The sequence below is a fragment of the Colobus angolensis genome, unplaced genomic scaffold (genome assembly GCF_000951035.1).
Source record: "Colobus angolensis palliatus isolate OR3802 unplaced genomic scaffold, Cang.pa_1.0 Scaffold69, whole genome shotgun sequence".
Classification (NCBI taxonomy): Eukaryota; Metazoa; Chordata; class Mammalia; order Primates; family Cercopithecidae; genus Colobus; species Colobus angolensis.
Window position 1 is genome coordinate 9,340,740 of NW_012120598.1, and position 17,331 is coordinate 9,358,070.

Consider the following 17,331-nt stretch of genomic DNA (forward strand, 5'->3'; position numbering starts at 1 on the left):
GTGTTAGCCAGGATGGTCTCGATCTCCTGACCTCGTAATCCACCCACCTCGGCCTCCCAAAGTGCTGAGATTACAGGCGTGAGCCACTGCACCAGGCCTGGATATTAGAAAATATTTCTAAGGAAAATAGATATGCTTATATGTATATCTGAAATTGATCTGAACAGGTTTAAAAATTACATATATTATTTTACATGTACATAAAATGCTTTGGATTACAGATAACAATAGTCATTAGCTTAAAATAGATCTGTTTTTAACCACTGTGAATTCTGTTGTTTCTGAAGGATAACACATTATACAAGGCTAGTTTATGCCATATTCATATGCACAGTTCAACAGTTCAGTATCTTCCTCAAAGCAATGAAGGGTTATTAGCATCAGAAACCAGTAGAATATTAGAAATTTCATACAAAAGGCATAATTTTTTCCCAGTAGCATTTATGTGAAATAATATAATTCTATCACTATTTGAAGCTGTCCTGGATTGTAGTATAAAATTGTGCCCAACAATAAAATAAAAACAATTAGGAACACATAGTAGTTAGTGAGTTACAGTTATTAAAACTTTAACCCATGATCGTTGAAGATGAACTCTGAAAATATTTGTTTACTATCTTAATCATTTATTTTACAGTGAGAATAGTGTTAAGATTCTAGATTTTTTTAATTTTTAAGTTTTGGGGTATGTAGTAGGTGTACGTTTTTGTGGGGTACATGAGATGTTTTGATACAGGCATGCAATGTGAAAAAAGCACTTCAAGAAAATGGGGTATTCACCCCCTCAAGCATTCATCCTTTGAGTCACAATCCAATTACACTTAAGTTATTTTAAAAGGTATAATTAAGTTAGTATTAACTATACTCACCCTGTTGGACTATCAAATAGTAGGTCTTATTCATTCTTTCTATTTCTTTTGCCAATTAACCATCCTTACCACCCCCCACCTCACTACACTTCCCATTATCTGGTTACCATCCTTCTATGAGCTATGTACTTGAGTTCAATTGTTTTGATTTTTAGATCCCCAAAATAAGTGAGAACATGTGATATTTGTGTTTCTATGCCTGGCTTATTTCACTTAACACAGTGATCTCCAGTTCCATCCATGCTGTTGCAAATGACTGGATCTCATCTTTTTAGGGCTGAATAGTACCCAACTGTGTATATTTTCTTTATCCATTTCATCTCTTGATGGACACTTACGTTGCTTCCAAATCTTAGCTATTGTAACAGTGCTGCAACAAACATAGGAGTGCAGATATCTCTTTGTTGTACTGATTTCCTTTCTTTTGGGCATATGCCCAGCAGTGGGATTGTTGGATCACATAGTAGCTCAATTTTTAGTTTTTTAGATGAACCTCCAAACTGTTCTTCATTGTTATTTTACTATTTTATCTCCCCACTCAGAGTGTACAAAAGATTCCCTTTTCTATACGTCCTTGTCAGCATTTCTTATTGCATAGTTTTTGGATATAAGCCATTTTAATTGGAGTGAGAAGACATCTCATTGTAGCTTTCATTTGCATTTGTCTGATGATCCACGACGTTGAGCACCTTTTCACATTATCTGTTTGCCATTTGTATGTCTTTTTTGAGAAATGTGTATTCATATATTTTGCCCAGTTTTTGATTAGATAATTGTATTTTTTTATAGAATTATTTGAGCTTTATATATATTCTGGTTAATCCCTTGTCAGATGGGTAGTTTACAAATATCTTCTCCCATTCTGTTTGTTGTCTCATCACTTTGTTGATTATAACCTTTGACGTGCAGAAGGTTTTTCATTTGATGTGATCCCACTTGCCTATGTTTGCTTTGGTTGCCTGTGCTTGTGGGGTATTGCTCAAAAAATTATGCCCAGGCCAATGTCCTGGAGATTTTCCCCAATGATTTCTTGTAACAGATTCATAGTCTGAGGTCTTAGATTTAAGTCTTTAATCCATTTTGATTGGATTTTTGTGTTTGGTGAGAGACAGGGGTCAAGTTTTGTTCTTCTGCATATGGATATCCAGTTTCCCCAGCACCTTTTATTGAACAGACTGTCTTTTCCCCATTGTGTATTATTGGCACTTTTGCCGAAAATGACTTGACTGTAGTTGTGTGGATATGTTTCTAGGTTCTCTATTCTGTTCCATGGGTCTATGTATCTGTGTACACCAGTGCCATGATGTTTTGGTTACTATAGCTCTATTGTGTCATTTGAAGTCAGGAAATGTGATTTGTCCAGTAGTTTTCTTTTTGCTTAGGGAAGCTTTGGCTATTCTAAGTCTTTTGTGGTTCCATAAAATTTTAGAAAGGTTTTTCTATTTCTGTGAAAAATGTCATTAAATTTTGAAGGGGATTGCATTGAATCTGTAGATTGCTTTGGGTAATATGGACATTTTAAAAATATTGATTCTTCCAATCCATGAAAATGCAATATTTTTTCATTTTTTGGTGTCCTCTTCAATTTCTTTCATCAGTGTTTATAAAGTTTTCATTACAGATACATTTCATTTCTTTGGTTAATTCCTAGGTATTTAATTTTATGTGCAGCTATTGTAAATGGGATAGCTTTTATTTTTCACATTGTTCACTGTTGACATATTAAAATGCTACTGATTTTTGTATGTTGATTTTGTGTCTTGCAACTTTACTGAATTTATAAGTTCTAACAGTTTTCTTGTGAAGTCTCTAGAGTTTTCCAAACATATGACCTAAAAACAAGGGTAATTTGACTTCTTCCTTTCCAATATGGATATCATTTCTATCTTTCTGTTGTCTGATTGTTCTAGTTGGTACTTTGATTATTAAGTTGAATAACAGTGGTGACAGTGGGCGTCCTTGTAATGTTTCAGATCTTAGAGGAAACACTTTCAGTATTTCTACATTCAGTATGACACTAGCTGTAGGTCTGTCATATATGGCCCCTATTATTTTGACATATATTCCTTCTATCCCCAGTTTTTTTGAGGGTTTTTATCATGAATGGATGTTAAATTTTATCAAATGCTCTTTCAGTATCAACTGAAATGATCATATGGTTTTTATGCTTCATTCTGTTGATATGATGTATCACATTGATTGATTTATGTATGTTGACCCAGGGAAAAATCCCACTTTGTCATGATGAGTTATTTGTATAATGTATTGTTGAATTTGGTTGCTAGTATTTTGTTGAGGATTTTTGCATCGATATTCATCAGACACTTTTTTTGATGTGTCTTCTTTTTAAGTATGAAAGTAATACTGGCCTCATAGAATGAGCTTGGAAGTATTCCTTCCTTCTCTATTTTTTGAAATAGTTTGAGTAGGACTGGGATTAGCTCTTCTTTAAATGTTTGGTAGAATACAGCAGTGAAGCCATCAGGTTCCAAGCTTTTCTTTATGCAGGCTTTTTATTACGGCTTTAACCTCATTACTTGTTATTGGTCTGTTCAGGTTTTGGCTTTCTTCCTGTACCACACTGTTTTGGTTACTATAGCTCTGTAGAATAATTTGAAGTCAGGTAATGTGAATTGTCCAGTTTTGTTCTTTTTGCTTAGGATAGCTTTGGCTAGTCTGAGTCTTTTGTGTTTCCATATAAATTTTAGAAAGTTTTTTCTATTTCTATAGTGAAAAATGTCACTCAATTTTGTTTATGTGTAGGTCATATGTGTATAGGAATTTGTGCATTTCTTCTAGATTTTCCAATTTATTGGCATATAATTGCTCATCAGTATCAGTTGAAATGTCTCCTTTTTCATTTATAACTGTATTTACTTGTATCTTCTTTGTTTCTTAGTCTGTCTAAAGTTTTGTACATTTTTTTTAACTTTTTAAAAAAGCAACTTATTGTTTCATTGATCTTTTGTATTTTTTTCATTCAATTTCATTTATTTCTGCTCTGTTCTCCATTACTTATTTTCTTCCACTAACTTTGGGTTTGGTTTGCTCTTGCTTTTCCATTCTTTATGATTTATCATTCGATTGCATATTTGAAGTTTTTCCTCTTTTTTGATGTAGGCTTCTATAGCTATAAAATTCCCTCTTAGTACTGCTTTTGCTGTATCCCATAGATTTTTGTATTTTGTGCTTCCATTATCATTTCTTTCAAGAAGTTTTTAAATTTCCTTCTGAATTTCTTCATTGACACACTGGTCATTCAGGAGCATATTGTTTAATTTCCATGTATTTGTATACTTTCCAAAATTCCTCATTATTAATTTCCAGTTTTGTTGCATTGTGGTCAGAAAGGATGCTTGATATTAATTTTTAAAATGTATTAAGACTTGCTTTGTAATACAGTATATATCCTTGAGAATGATCCATGTGCTAAGGAAAAGAATGTGTATTCTGTAGTCATTGGATGAAATGTTCTATAAATATTTACCAGATCCATTAGATCTATGGTGCAGATTACATCTGAAGTTTCTTTGTTGATTTTCTGTCTGAAACATTTGTCCAATGCTGAAAGTTGGGTGTTGAAGTCTCCAGCTATTATTGTAATGGGACCTCTCTCTTCAGCTCTAATAATATTCCCATTATGTATCTGGGTGCCCCCATGTTGGGTGCATAGATGTTTATTTATTATATCCTCCTGCTGAATTTATACATTTGTCATTATATATTAACCTTCTTTGTCTTTTCTTATAGTTTTTATTTTGAAATCTATTTTGTTTGACGTAAGTATAGTTACTCCTGTTTTTTTTTTTTGGTTTCAGTTGGCATGGAATATCTTTTTCCACATCTTCATTTTCAGTCTATGTGAGTCTTTATAGATGAAGCATGTTTCTTGTAGGCAACAGATCAATGGGCCTTGTTTTTTCATCCATTCAGCCAGTCTATGTCTTTTGATTGGAGAGTTTAGTCCATTTATATTCAGTGTTATTATTATTCATAAGTTAGGACTTACTATTACCATTTTGTTGTTTTCCAGTTGTGTTGTGGTCTTCTCTTCCTTCTTTCTATCCTTCCTGTCTTCCTTTAGTGAAGGTGGTTTTCTCTGGTGATACGATTTCGTTTCTTGCTTTGTATTTTCTGTGTCTCCACTGTATGTTGTTTCTGTTTTAGTCTTGCAGACAACATGTCATAACCCATTATTTTAAACTGATAATAATTTAACACTATTTGCATAGACAAACTAACAAACAAGCAAAAAGAAAACTAATAAAAACTCTATGCCTTAACTTTGTCCCCCCCACTTTGTATCCTTTTGTTGTTTCAATTTATATCTTCTTGTACTGATTCTCTTGAAAATTTGTTGTAGTTATAATTTTTGATTACTTCATTGTTTAATCTTTCTACTTAGGATAAGAGTAAATGGTACATACCACCATTACAATGTTATAATATTCTGTGTTTTCTTGTGTACTTCCTATTACCAGTGAGTTTTGTACCATCAGGTAATTACTAATTGCTCATCAATGTCATTTTCTTTCTGATTTAAGTACTTCCTTTAGCATTCCTTATAGGACAGATCTGGTGTTGATGAAATCCCTCAGCTTTTGTTTATATGGGAAAGTTTTTGTTTCTCCTTCATGCTTGAAGGATATTTTCTCCAAATATACAATTCTAGGGTAAAAGATTTTTTTAATATCAGCACTTTAAATATGTCATGCCACTCTCTCCTGGTCTGTAATGCTTCCACTTAAATGTCTTCTGCCAGATGTATTGGAGTCCCATTGTATGTTACTTGTTTATTTTCTCTTGTTGGTTTTTAGGATCCTTTCTTTCATCCATGGCCCTCTGTCCTGACCTATAAGGTTTCCACTTAAAAGTTTTCTGCCAGACATATTGGAGCTCCATTGGATGTTATTTGTTTATTTTCTCATATTGCTTTTTAGGATGCTTTCCTTTATCCTTGACCTTTGGGAGTTTCAGTATTAAATGCCTTGAAGTAGTCTTCTTTGGGGAAATCTTTTGGTGTTCTATAACCTTCCTGTGGTTATATATTTATATTTTTCTCTAGGTTTATGAAGTTCCTTATTATTATCCCTTTGCATAAACTTTCTATACCTATCTCTTTCTCTACCTCCTTTTTAAGGACAATACTCTTGATTTTCATTTTGAGGCTATTTTCTAGATCCTATAGGCATGCTTCATTGTTGTTTATTCTTTTTTTTTTTTTCTCCTCTGTGTATTTTCAACTAGCTTGTCTTCAAGCTGACTATTTCTTCTGCTTGATCAATTCGGCTATTAAAGGACTGTAATGCATTCTTCAATATGATTGCTGCATTTTTCAGCTCCAAAATTTCTGCTTGATTCTTTGTAATTATTTCAATCTCTGTTAGATTTATCTGATAGAATTATGAATTCCAACTATGGAATGAATTCCACATGAATTCCAATTATGAATTCCATTTACATGTTATCTTGATTTTTTTGAGTTTCATCAACACAACTATTTTGAATTCTCTGTCTGAGAAGTCACATATTCCTATTTCTCCAGGATTGGTCTCTGGTGTCTTATTTAGTTCATTTGGTGAGGTCATGTTTTCCTGGATGGTGCTAATGCTAGTAGTTGTTCTTCAGTGTCTCATTATTAAAGAGTTAGGTATTTATTGTAGTCTTCACTGTTTGGGTTTATTTGTATCCATCCTACTTAGGAAGGCTTCCCAGATATTTGAAAAGCCTTGGGTGTTGTGATCTAAGTTGTATTTGCTTTAGAGGGACCCAAAGCCCAGTAATGTTGAGGTTCTTGCGGACTCATAGAGGTACTGCCTTGATAGTCTTGGACAAGATCTGGGAAAATTATCTGTATTACCAGGCAGAGACTCTTGTTCTCTTCCCTTACTTTCTCCCAAACACAGTCTATTTTCTGACTCACATAAAGCTGGAAGATGAATGACATAAGCCCTCCTGTGGCCACCAGCAGTAAGGTTGTGCTGTATTAGACCTCAAGCCACTAGAGCACAGACTCACCTAAAGCCTGTTGTAACCTCTCCCTGGCTACTGCCTATGTTCGCTCAAGGTTCTGGGGCTCTACAATCAGCAGGAGGCAAAGCCAATGAGGCCTGCATGCTTCCCTTCAGGGAAGCGAGGTCCCCCTTGCCCCAGGTGGGTCCAGAGGTGCTGTCCAGGAGTCAGAGACTAGAGGTCTAAAACTTTAGAAGTCTACCTGGTGTTCTATGGTACCGTGGCTGATCTGGCACTCAAACCACAAGATGCAGTTCTTCCCACTCTTCCCTTGCATTTCCAAAGGCAGAGGAGCCTTACCCTGTAGCCACCACCACCCCAGACCACAAGGAGTACTGCTAGACTACAACAATGTTCCCTGAGGCTAAGGTGCTCTTAAGTCAGCTTGTAGTGAATGCTGCCTGGCCTGCACTCACATTTCAGGACAGTGACCCACAGCAGGTCCAGAAATGGCATCCAAGAGTCAGGTCCTGGATTGGAAGACCCTAAGAGCCCACTTCATGCTCTACCCCCTGTGGCTGTGCTATTATTTGGACCCAGTAAGTCTCAGAGGCTTACCAAAGCCCTTGATGTAGTACCTGGGTATCACTGTGGATTATTCAGGGCCCAAGGGCTCTTTAGTTAGCCAGTGATGAACGCTGCCAGGACTGGGTCCTTTCATGAAAACCAGTGTGTTCTCATCTGGCCCAGAGTTTGTCTATTATAGAAACACCATTTGGGAGATAGAACATGGAACAGGGTCTTCCTAACTCTGACAGTTGCCCTATCTTGCTGTGGCAGAGCTACTATCCGAGTCCTCCCTACTCTTTCCTTTCCTCTCATCAATCAGAAGAAAGAGGTCTCTTTTGGAGCCACAAGCTGTGCAGGCTGGGGTTAGGGGAGGGGTGATGACAGCACTCCTTTGGCCACCCCAGCTGGTATATCAGTATGTCACATTCCTCCCCACTCCACACCAGTCCACTGTCTCATGGCCCAGTTCAGCACTAGGACTCTTTCCTAAGAGTTGCAGTCCTTATTGTCTAGACTTCCTTTAAAGTTTACTGGGAGACACAGAGCACTTTGGTCCTCACTGGTGAGGTTTGCAGGCACCCAAGTTTGCACTGCTGGGATAGGTGATTCCTTTCGGGCTAGGGCTGGTTTAAATGGTCTCTCTGTGGGTAGGTGTCAGCTGCATTAGGTCTTGTTTTCCTTTCTGCTCTAACAGGTCAGGACTGAGTTCACTGCGTCAAAATTGCTATGTTCTCTCTCCCCCAGCTCCCAGAGAAGCTCTCTACACCATGTCAAGGTTGCTGAGGGTGGTGGAGGTATGGTGGTGTTGATTCAGGACTGTTTTTTTCTATCTCTTCAGTGACTCTTTCAGCAATATGAAGTTAAAACCAAGTACTATGAGTGTTCACCTGCTTTTTGGTTCTTATGAAGGTGTTTTGTGTGTGTGTGTGTGTGTGTGTTTGTTTGTGTGTGTGTGTATAGATGGTTAACTTGGTGTCCTTGGAGGGTTGGTGAGAAGATCGGTGGAGCCTTCTATTCTGTCATTTTGCTCCCCCTCCCATACCTCTAGATTGTTTTATATGGCATGGGCTTTCAAACATTTTGGTAGCACCCATTATATGAAGTAATTTTTTACATATATCTATTTTAACAAAAACCAGGAAATAGTTTTGGTGTTTACTGAACATTATAAATAGTTTAAAATAGGTAATATCAGATTATAAATAAGTTTAAAAACAAAGTTTCTTCTGAGTTTTCAATTATATTTGATTAAACAGAAATATCATTTAAATTCATATGAGAGTGCCAGCCATACACTTTAGTGGAATTCTGAAGCCCTTGCATGGGCATGCACTATGCAGAGTGAGAGACCACTGTTCAAATCCTGGCACTGCCACTTACTCCCTGTGTGACCTTGTAAAAATCCCTGAATTTTCCTGAGCCTCAGTTTCCTCATCTGCAAGCCTGGGAAAATGCCTGGACTTAAGTCATGGGAATATGTTGAGATAAATTATAGAGGCATTTTCAAAGATGACCTTAACAATATCTCCTACTCCACATACTCATCTATAATATGACTATGAATCCTTCCCCATCAAGAGGAGTGCCTAATTCCTCTCATGTTGGATTAGAGAACCTTATAATTTGTTTGTAACCAATATACTGTGGCAGAAGTGACAATGTGTGTCTTCCAAGACTATGTCAGAGTAGACCAGGTAGTGTCTGTCTGGCCTGATTCTTTTGAAATGTTCTCTGTGGAGAAAGCCTGCTGCCACAAGAGAGAGTAGACTGCTCTGAGACACACTGGAGAGGCTTCATATAGGTTTTCCAAAAACAGCTCCACCTGAGCTTGCAGCCCACAGTCAAGACTGAATGCTAGCCACTTAAGTGAGCCATGTTGGCTTCTCAGCAAAGTTGAACCTTCTCATAACTACAACTACAAGCAACACTAGTAGCAACATCTGATACAAGCACATTAAAGATTCCAAGTGATAACCACTGGGCCAAGCCTTACTCAAACATCTGATGCACAAACTCAGAAGTGAGAGAAAATTACTGGTTTGTGCCATTATATTATAAGGTCATTTACTATGCAGTACTAATACTAGAAGATAAATCGAGATAGTTATGTATATGGTGATTTAAAGGTTATTAGCATATTGTTAGTTGGGCAGTGAATGCTATTCATGAACTCTTAATCATTTATTCCATGGGGAGGAAGGTCTTCTAACATACCACAGTTGGACTTTTGAAGTCCCTTACTTATTTCTCCCACGGGAAGTTAAGAGATATCTGATTGGTAACTATGGAGACATAAAAAATTAAATACACTTCCTAACCACTCCTTTTTTTCTTTTCAGAAAGGACCATCCCAAAGAGACAATGGGCTCACCATTGTCCCCCTTGGTCAAGGTTATCTTAGCATGTCTTCTCACACAGGGGAGGGCTGTAAGTCTCATGCTACTTGGGACTGTGTTGAGTATGTTTATTTAATTCTTGAACTCAGTATAAGAGCATTCACTTATCTATACATTTAAGTCAAATGGTATTTTATCCCCATTTTTTTTGTCTTAACTGGTGATTGAGAAGTTAGACCAAAAAAAAAAAAAAATGTTAATTGAGACCTTCCCTCTTTGAAAAATCTAAAAGAATGAACATATTTGCTAAATACAATGCCATGTTGTTGGATGAAATTATTAGTTTTTACTATATGACATCAGTGATAGTTCACTATTTTTGACCTATATATTTCAGTTTCATCAAAACTTGACTGATACATGCATAATGGACATTTAGTTTAGTTTAGTTTAGTTTTATACTTCCCAAGCCCCTATCAGGTGTCAACTAATTGGTTAAGATCATTTTTCTGTTGAAAATAATAGCTGTTAAATTTCATCCTTACTTGAAATTGTTTCCCAAAATATGGCCTGAAGACTAATAGTATGACAGCAACTAATGAGTTGATTTAATATGCGTTCCTATACCCTGGGCTACACAGACTAAATCAACTTTAAGAAGTGGAAATCTAGAATCTGCACTTTGATAGTCTTCCCAAGTGATTCTTATGGAAAGTACAATCCCATGCTACTTTCCATGATAGGAATAATACGATCTCATTAAATTTAATTAAACCTTAGGTGTTATACTTTATGGAGGCAACAAGATAAACCATGCTTCAGGTGTGACTTGACCATTGTCATATGTAGTTTCGTTTTTAATCTGTATTATATGAAGCCATACTGTAAAATTGTAATATGACAAAGTAAAATTTGTAAATTTATACTGTAAATTTGTAATATGACAAGGTAAAAACTAAAGTTTATTGGATATTTATAATATGGTAAATATTGATATGCATTTGTAATGTACTCATCTTCCTTATGACAAGAGGGTAAATACTATCAACATTTTAAAGATGAAAAAATCATATTAAAAATTCATATTAAAAAGAGTTCAAACAACACTGACAATGTTATCTGGACTCTTTGAACTCAATTTTATCATGCTGAGGCATCATAAATGACAGAGTTGAGATTCAAAACTAGATTTAGTTTACTTCAAAGTTTAGCTCAACCACTTGATTTGTGAATTATGCTATTCAAGAAACAGGAAATATTAGGGGAAAAGAAGCTTACTGGAGGATAGAAATAAGTAGAGGATCTTAAAATATATTTGGAGAAATATAATAGAAATACAATAGACTTAATTTCTTTATTGACTGGATTAAACTTGTGTAGAAAAGCATATTTGAGATTCTATAATTTTTTTTTGCAACGAATCCAAGTCAGATTTTCTTAAAACAAGATGTGTTTTTTAATATACTCCTTAGGAAACAAAAGCTATAAGATTATTTTTCACAGTTACTACAGAATAAATATGTATGTGTAGTTTGGGGTGGCCTGGGGCATAGATCCAAGAATAAAATATAACAGCTTTCTTGTTACTTGATGACATTTTATTAATAAAATAACTGAGTATAATTTATCTTTCATTCTCTGCATAATATGTAAGGTAACATTCATTAAATGAAGAGTAAAAACTGTCTTTGAGAAGATAACTTTTAAGAATTTTAAAGTAAGCTGAAAAATAATTAGAAAACAGCATTAGAAATATGGAGGTATGATAAAAACAGTCTAAGGGCATGAAAGTAAATACTTTTGAGTGATCTAATCTAAATAAATGTGCAAAACTGAAACATAAAAACAGTCCTCTATGGTTTCAGATATCTGATTCTATTTTTTTAATTTCACAGAAATTTAATTGTTTTCAGATGTGGCAACTGTGTCATAGTAACATACATGATTTTCTCTTAAGAATATATTAAAACAAACTATAACTTTTATCTGGGTTGCAGAAGATTATGATTGTCATTCACATTTTATAAATTTGATTTTCAACTTGAATATATAAAATAAGTATGTCAAAACAGTACAATTATCAAATAGACATAATCTCTGAAAATGCCATTAGGAGGAGAAAATGAGACAAAAAAGAGTAATATATATGATAACACAGTCTTTCAAAAGGAACGTAATAAATTGACCAGAGAGATTACTTTTTTGGTGAATTTATGGGTTTAGCCAGTTGTTAAATATAACATGATGGGATGGACTGACGTAAAGTGTACTATGGACAAACATTTCTATTTCTTTTTTTTTTTTTACTATTAATGCTAATAAATCAAAGTCATATTGAGGTGTAATACTTTAGAAATCGGACTCTTTACCTAAATAAAGTTAATAATGAAAAAAGTTTAAAGGAGGTTTCTCTTTAACATTGAGTAGAGAAAAGCAATGTAATACCCTAATTTTATAATATTCACTTATGCGAACTTGCCAGTTCTATCATTTCAATATTTCACCATCTTTTCCTTTCTCTTTTGTTTGTATTTGAAGTTTGTATGAATAGTTGTGAAAGAGAATAGTAATTAAAATCCATGAAGTATAGTGAAACATATAGTAATGTTTCATTAATTTCTAAGCAAGTTGAATGCATTCTGGTTAAAGGTCATGACAATGATGTAATTTGTTTGTACTTATTTCTCTACATTAGATTCTAAATTATATGAAAGCAGAACCTACACTTCTACTGCAGAAAGACAATTCTAAAGGGTAAAGCATTGAATGACAGCCAGACTTCTTTGAATTTAAATTACTTTTTGCTTTAGTTTCAATAAAACTTTATTTACCAAAACAGGCCGGAGGCCAAATTTGCCCTATGTACTGTAGTTTGTTGACACCTGTCTAAGCAGAAAACACATTAAATTAATTTGAAGTAAATCTTCTTCGCAAATCCCTTCCAATGCTCATCACTCACCACAGTATTTTCTAAATATACAATCATTTCTTTAATAAACTGAAACTGCTGAGGTTTAAAGTCGAATGTACTGGTTTGTAAATCTTTATTCCTGTTATTAAAATGGCAATAGTATTTGTCCTAGCACTTTTCTCATGGTCAGTGAATTTGCAAAGGCCAGATATTTATACAGCAGGGGTTAAAACTGCAATAACATATATTATAGATTCAATGTATAACAAAAGTCTAGTTAAGCAACGTTAATAATATCAATAGCCTAAATGTTTGTGACTTAATAAAGAACATCTTTAAATATTTCACACTGACATTCCTCCCCCCGCCAAAGTGGTAAGGCCGACATTGTGTTAGTTACCTTTTTAAAAATTAAACCATTTATTTGATCCTACAAGTTACTAGGTACATTGAAGACTAATTTGAGATTCAATGATATTGAAAATGCTGAAATTGTATGGTAATGGAAACATTACATATTGAGATGTGGTTACCTTGTCACCTTCAGTGAACGTGAAGCCATCCACAGCTCTCTTCCAAGTGATTTCTGGAATAGGCTCCCCTTCTGCATCACATATGAGAGTGACTTGACCATTCTCAAATGTAGTTTCATTTTTAAGCTGTATTATGTGAGGCTGTACTGTAAAGAATATATATATTACTCAATCGGTATTGGAGGAAAATATTACTTCTCAGACAAAAGTCATGATGGGTATTTAAGTCTACCTTAGTATAGTATGATATTATTAGCTTTGCAGAATTACAGTGACCTGCTTTGCTTTACAGATGTGCCAGGACAGTTGAATAGTATAGGAAGAAACATTTAGGAAATAATATTCATTTGTTATCATTATGCAAAACAACTTGAGGTGGCTTAGAAACCAACATCCAAACTATAATAATTATAATTTGTTTCAAAATTTTGCCAATTTAAAAGCCATTTCTATATTTATTTTCCTATGTTAAAGCCACAAAATCAAAATTTCTTCCTTTAAAGGCACATGTATATAGGTGCATATGTGTGCACATATATGTATATACACACATGTACATACACATGAATATATTTATACAGACACATGCACACACAATTGTTTTAATTCTCTCTTAACCTTTAACAATTTCACCAAAGAAGTAAATGATGATATATCCTGAAAATGTCGCAAGTAGAATCATATAAAATTTTGAAACATTTACTAAGTAAATATATTTACATGTTATGTATATATATTATTCCACTTGATTTATTTGGACTTCAGTTTACTTAATAATATATTAGATAACGGAACTAAATTTTAATCATAGATTGTATAAAAAGAAAAGCATTATGTCTACTAATTTTAATTATCTCAATACCGAAATATGTCCCTGCATAAACTTAAATAGTTTCAGAGAGCTTCATTTTTTGAAATCTGTGTTATCTGCATTTCCTAAATTTTTGCTTGTTTAGATATAAAATGGATACAATCGAGTACTCATTATTTCAGTGTGAGTTACTTTTAACATCTTTTAACACATTTAACCAAGAAACACAAATAAGTTGTTCTTAAGCTCAGAAAATAACAGTCTTGGTATCAGAAAAACAGCATACAGAATTTTTTAACAATTCACTCTTTATTTCATTCACTGTAATAGATTTAGTTATATTCCCACAATACACATACAATTTTGTGTCAAGTGCAACAAAAGTTTGTTGAATGTTACTGCACAAAAGTGACTACAACAATAACATAACATGTAAAATTTTCATGTCTTATTTTCTACTGGAAAGGATGAAAATATCAGAAATGTAAAAAAAATCTCTTTTTTCTTTTCCATTCCAATCCTGATAAAAAGGATGTAACTACTATTTCAGATGAGTACATTGAGGCAGATTAAGACCATCTACCCTTGGGAATAATCTCACACAATACTATTTCTAATACGATTATTTTTATATTGAGTCATACTTATTCAATTTTGTAGGTTTTATAGAAAAAAAAATTTTCAAGTGAGGAACACTGCTAGAACAAGTTAGGGACTTTCAACAATTTCTAAAAATGTTAAGTATATTTACTCTTCCCTCTAAATGAACAATCTTCTCTAGACTTAGCTTGGCCTACTTCTGATCATTAGATTTTTGTGTAAACACCACCTAAACATTATCCTTCAGAATAACTTTCCAACATCATGCTATCCAAGACAATACTTCTCTTTATCCAATGCTACCTGATTTATCCAGTTTCACTCTCAAAACCTCTCTACTTTTAAAATTGTATTTTTTATTTCAATACATTTTGGTATAGCTGTTTATTCTCCGTGTCACTCCACTCGAATATAAGCTTTATAAATATCTCTCTCATTCAGAAAATGCTTCCAGCAGTGACTACAGGGCCAGTCAGCAGAGGGCACGTCCATGCAGGGGTTACCGTTCATCTCATGGTCAGTGCAAGGGGCACCGCTGCACCTGTCAACTGCAAACACTGGTCCTTCTTACTCTCAGATTTCTCCTTCCTTCCTTTTCCTTATTTTTGTGGTGAAAGCACTTCAATAACAATGTTTTTAAAGTTGGAGAAAACATATTAAATGTTAAGAGGGCATATAGTTTTTAGTGTTACACTATTGAAACGGAAAAATTCTATTAGAAACACCCACTGCCATCATTGTCTTTCTTCTTGTAAACATAATTGAAGCTACATCAATATATGTTTGTAAAGTACTAGTTTTCTATGCTGTATAAGTAACCCAAAGAAGATAATATGGCTCTTGGTAAATACGGAAGATATTTATCTTATATTTTCATTTAATTAAATGAAAGAGAATATTTAAGTACAGTTACAAGTCAATGTTTTTAAACTGTAGCCTTATAAAGGTGCCCTTTTGAAATACATTGTAAGTGAAACTGATCCTAACGTGTGTCATTTAGAGACTTACAAAGATCCAGCCTTACAGATACGGATGACAAACCTCACTAGGTGTAATTTAAATGAACTTTTTCCAGCTTCCGTTACAAGCGTATCAAAGACTTACAAAAATTTGCATGTGTGATTTTATGTTATTCTTCAGATAATTCTATCTGGTAGCTAAAATTTAAAACGTATTACAGAGAAGATGAAATGGGTTTAATACAGAAAGTTTAAATAGTTCAAATTATGAGAGTAGAATTTGACTCTGATCTTCCACTAGACACAACAGTTTTAACCACTATGCTATTAATACTTACCAAAGACCTGGAGGAAAGCTTGCTTTTCATCTTCTCCTGCCTTATTTGTGGCCCTACAGACATAAGGACCACCATCACTATTGATTATGTTCCTGACAGTCAGTTCTGTATTGCTCCCTTTCAATATATACTTTTCATTTTCTTCAATGAGTTTGCCATTCCTAAAGAAGAAAAAAGAGGTTCATCCTCACAAATCTGACTTTATAATTTAGGAGATTATAATCAACTTTTTATCTATAGACATTGATGACTACATGGTTATCATCATTGAAAGACAGGGCTATATTTCAATCAAAAATATATTTTTAGTAGCCTCAGAACCTAATGAATAAACAATAAAATTATACTTGAAATTGTTTTTGAATATAGACACAAGAATAACATTTGAGCTATGTCAAAATCTCTACAGTTACCAGGCAAAAAGTCTATCAGTTAAATTTGTACTTTATTAGTTAAAAAAAAAAAAAAAATTTGTTTGCTGTTTTTAATACCACACACAATTAAATGTTGGTGAGACAATACATATTTATTATATATATTTATTTACTCCCTTCCTGGGACACATTTAAAATAATTTACATAGAAAATTTCTTCAAAGAAGCTTCAAAGTAAATACAATGTAAATACATCATAAATGTATATTGCATGTAAGTACTGACGATAAAATAGTAAGACTGGAGAATTATATGAAAACACAATTAATTTAGAAACTATTTTGAATATGATAATTTTATTCTTCAATGAGGAAAATAAATTGTTTCTCTGTTTCCTCTTAGTCACCAATAATAATCAATATTTTAAGATTTTTTTCTCTACTGAAATACATCTCATTCTGTTCAATTCTAGTTTATGTTGTCCTTTAAAACCATGGCTTTCAAACATTTTTACTATAATCTACAGTAAGAAATATTTTCAATATATTAAAATCTGAAATATTTCTATGATTTCCCTCAGTATTTCTGAAATCTTTTTATGTTGCATATTCTCCTCACTTTCATTTTATACATCTTTTTTCCTCTTTTCTCTTCTTTGCATCCCCTCCTATATTTTTCTTATAATAGTATTTTGGATGACTGAATTGATTTTAAAACCACTAATGAAAAGTTTTGGAATTTGTCCATTGGGGTGGAGAGATCTGCTTGTCCATACAAGTTTAAATTAAAAAACAAATCTCTATAAATATTATTAAAGCTATTTCCTAAAATAAAATCAAACATTTCTCTGATACACTACACAGTTCCTTCCAGTGAATTCTGGTTCTACTTTCCAGAAACCACTAATACATATATGAACATAATCTTGATATGTCTATGCTCAATAGAATTTGTTTTCCAGTTTCTCATGACATCTCTAAATGTACCATGAAGTACGTAACATTTCTTAAGAGGAGTGGAAGACTGCAAAGTTAGGATTCACAAAATAATAACAAATGGGTTGGGGTGTGGTGGCCCA

General features: G+C 33.7%; 1 protein-coding gene across 3 annotated transcripts in view; it reads right to left on the bottom strand.

Annotated features, from left to right (window-relative positions):
* Nucleotides 1-17,331, bottom strand: part of NCAM2 (neural cell adhesion molecule 2) — a 552,904-nt gene that overhangs the window by 182,925 nt on the left and 352,648 nt on the right. For all 3 annotated transcript variants that reach the window (XM_011926523.1, XM_011926524.1, XM_011926525.1), the window contains 2 exons: nucleotides 15,880-16,040; nucleotides 13,172-13,317 (listed from right to left, as the gene is read on the bottom strand). In XM_011926523.1, coding sequence (XP_011781913.1) covers nucleotides 13,172-13,317; nucleotides 15,880-16,040 — 307 coding nt within the window. The remainder of the gene's footprint in view (nucleotides 1-13,171; nucleotides 13,318-15,879; nucleotides 16,041-17,331) is intronic.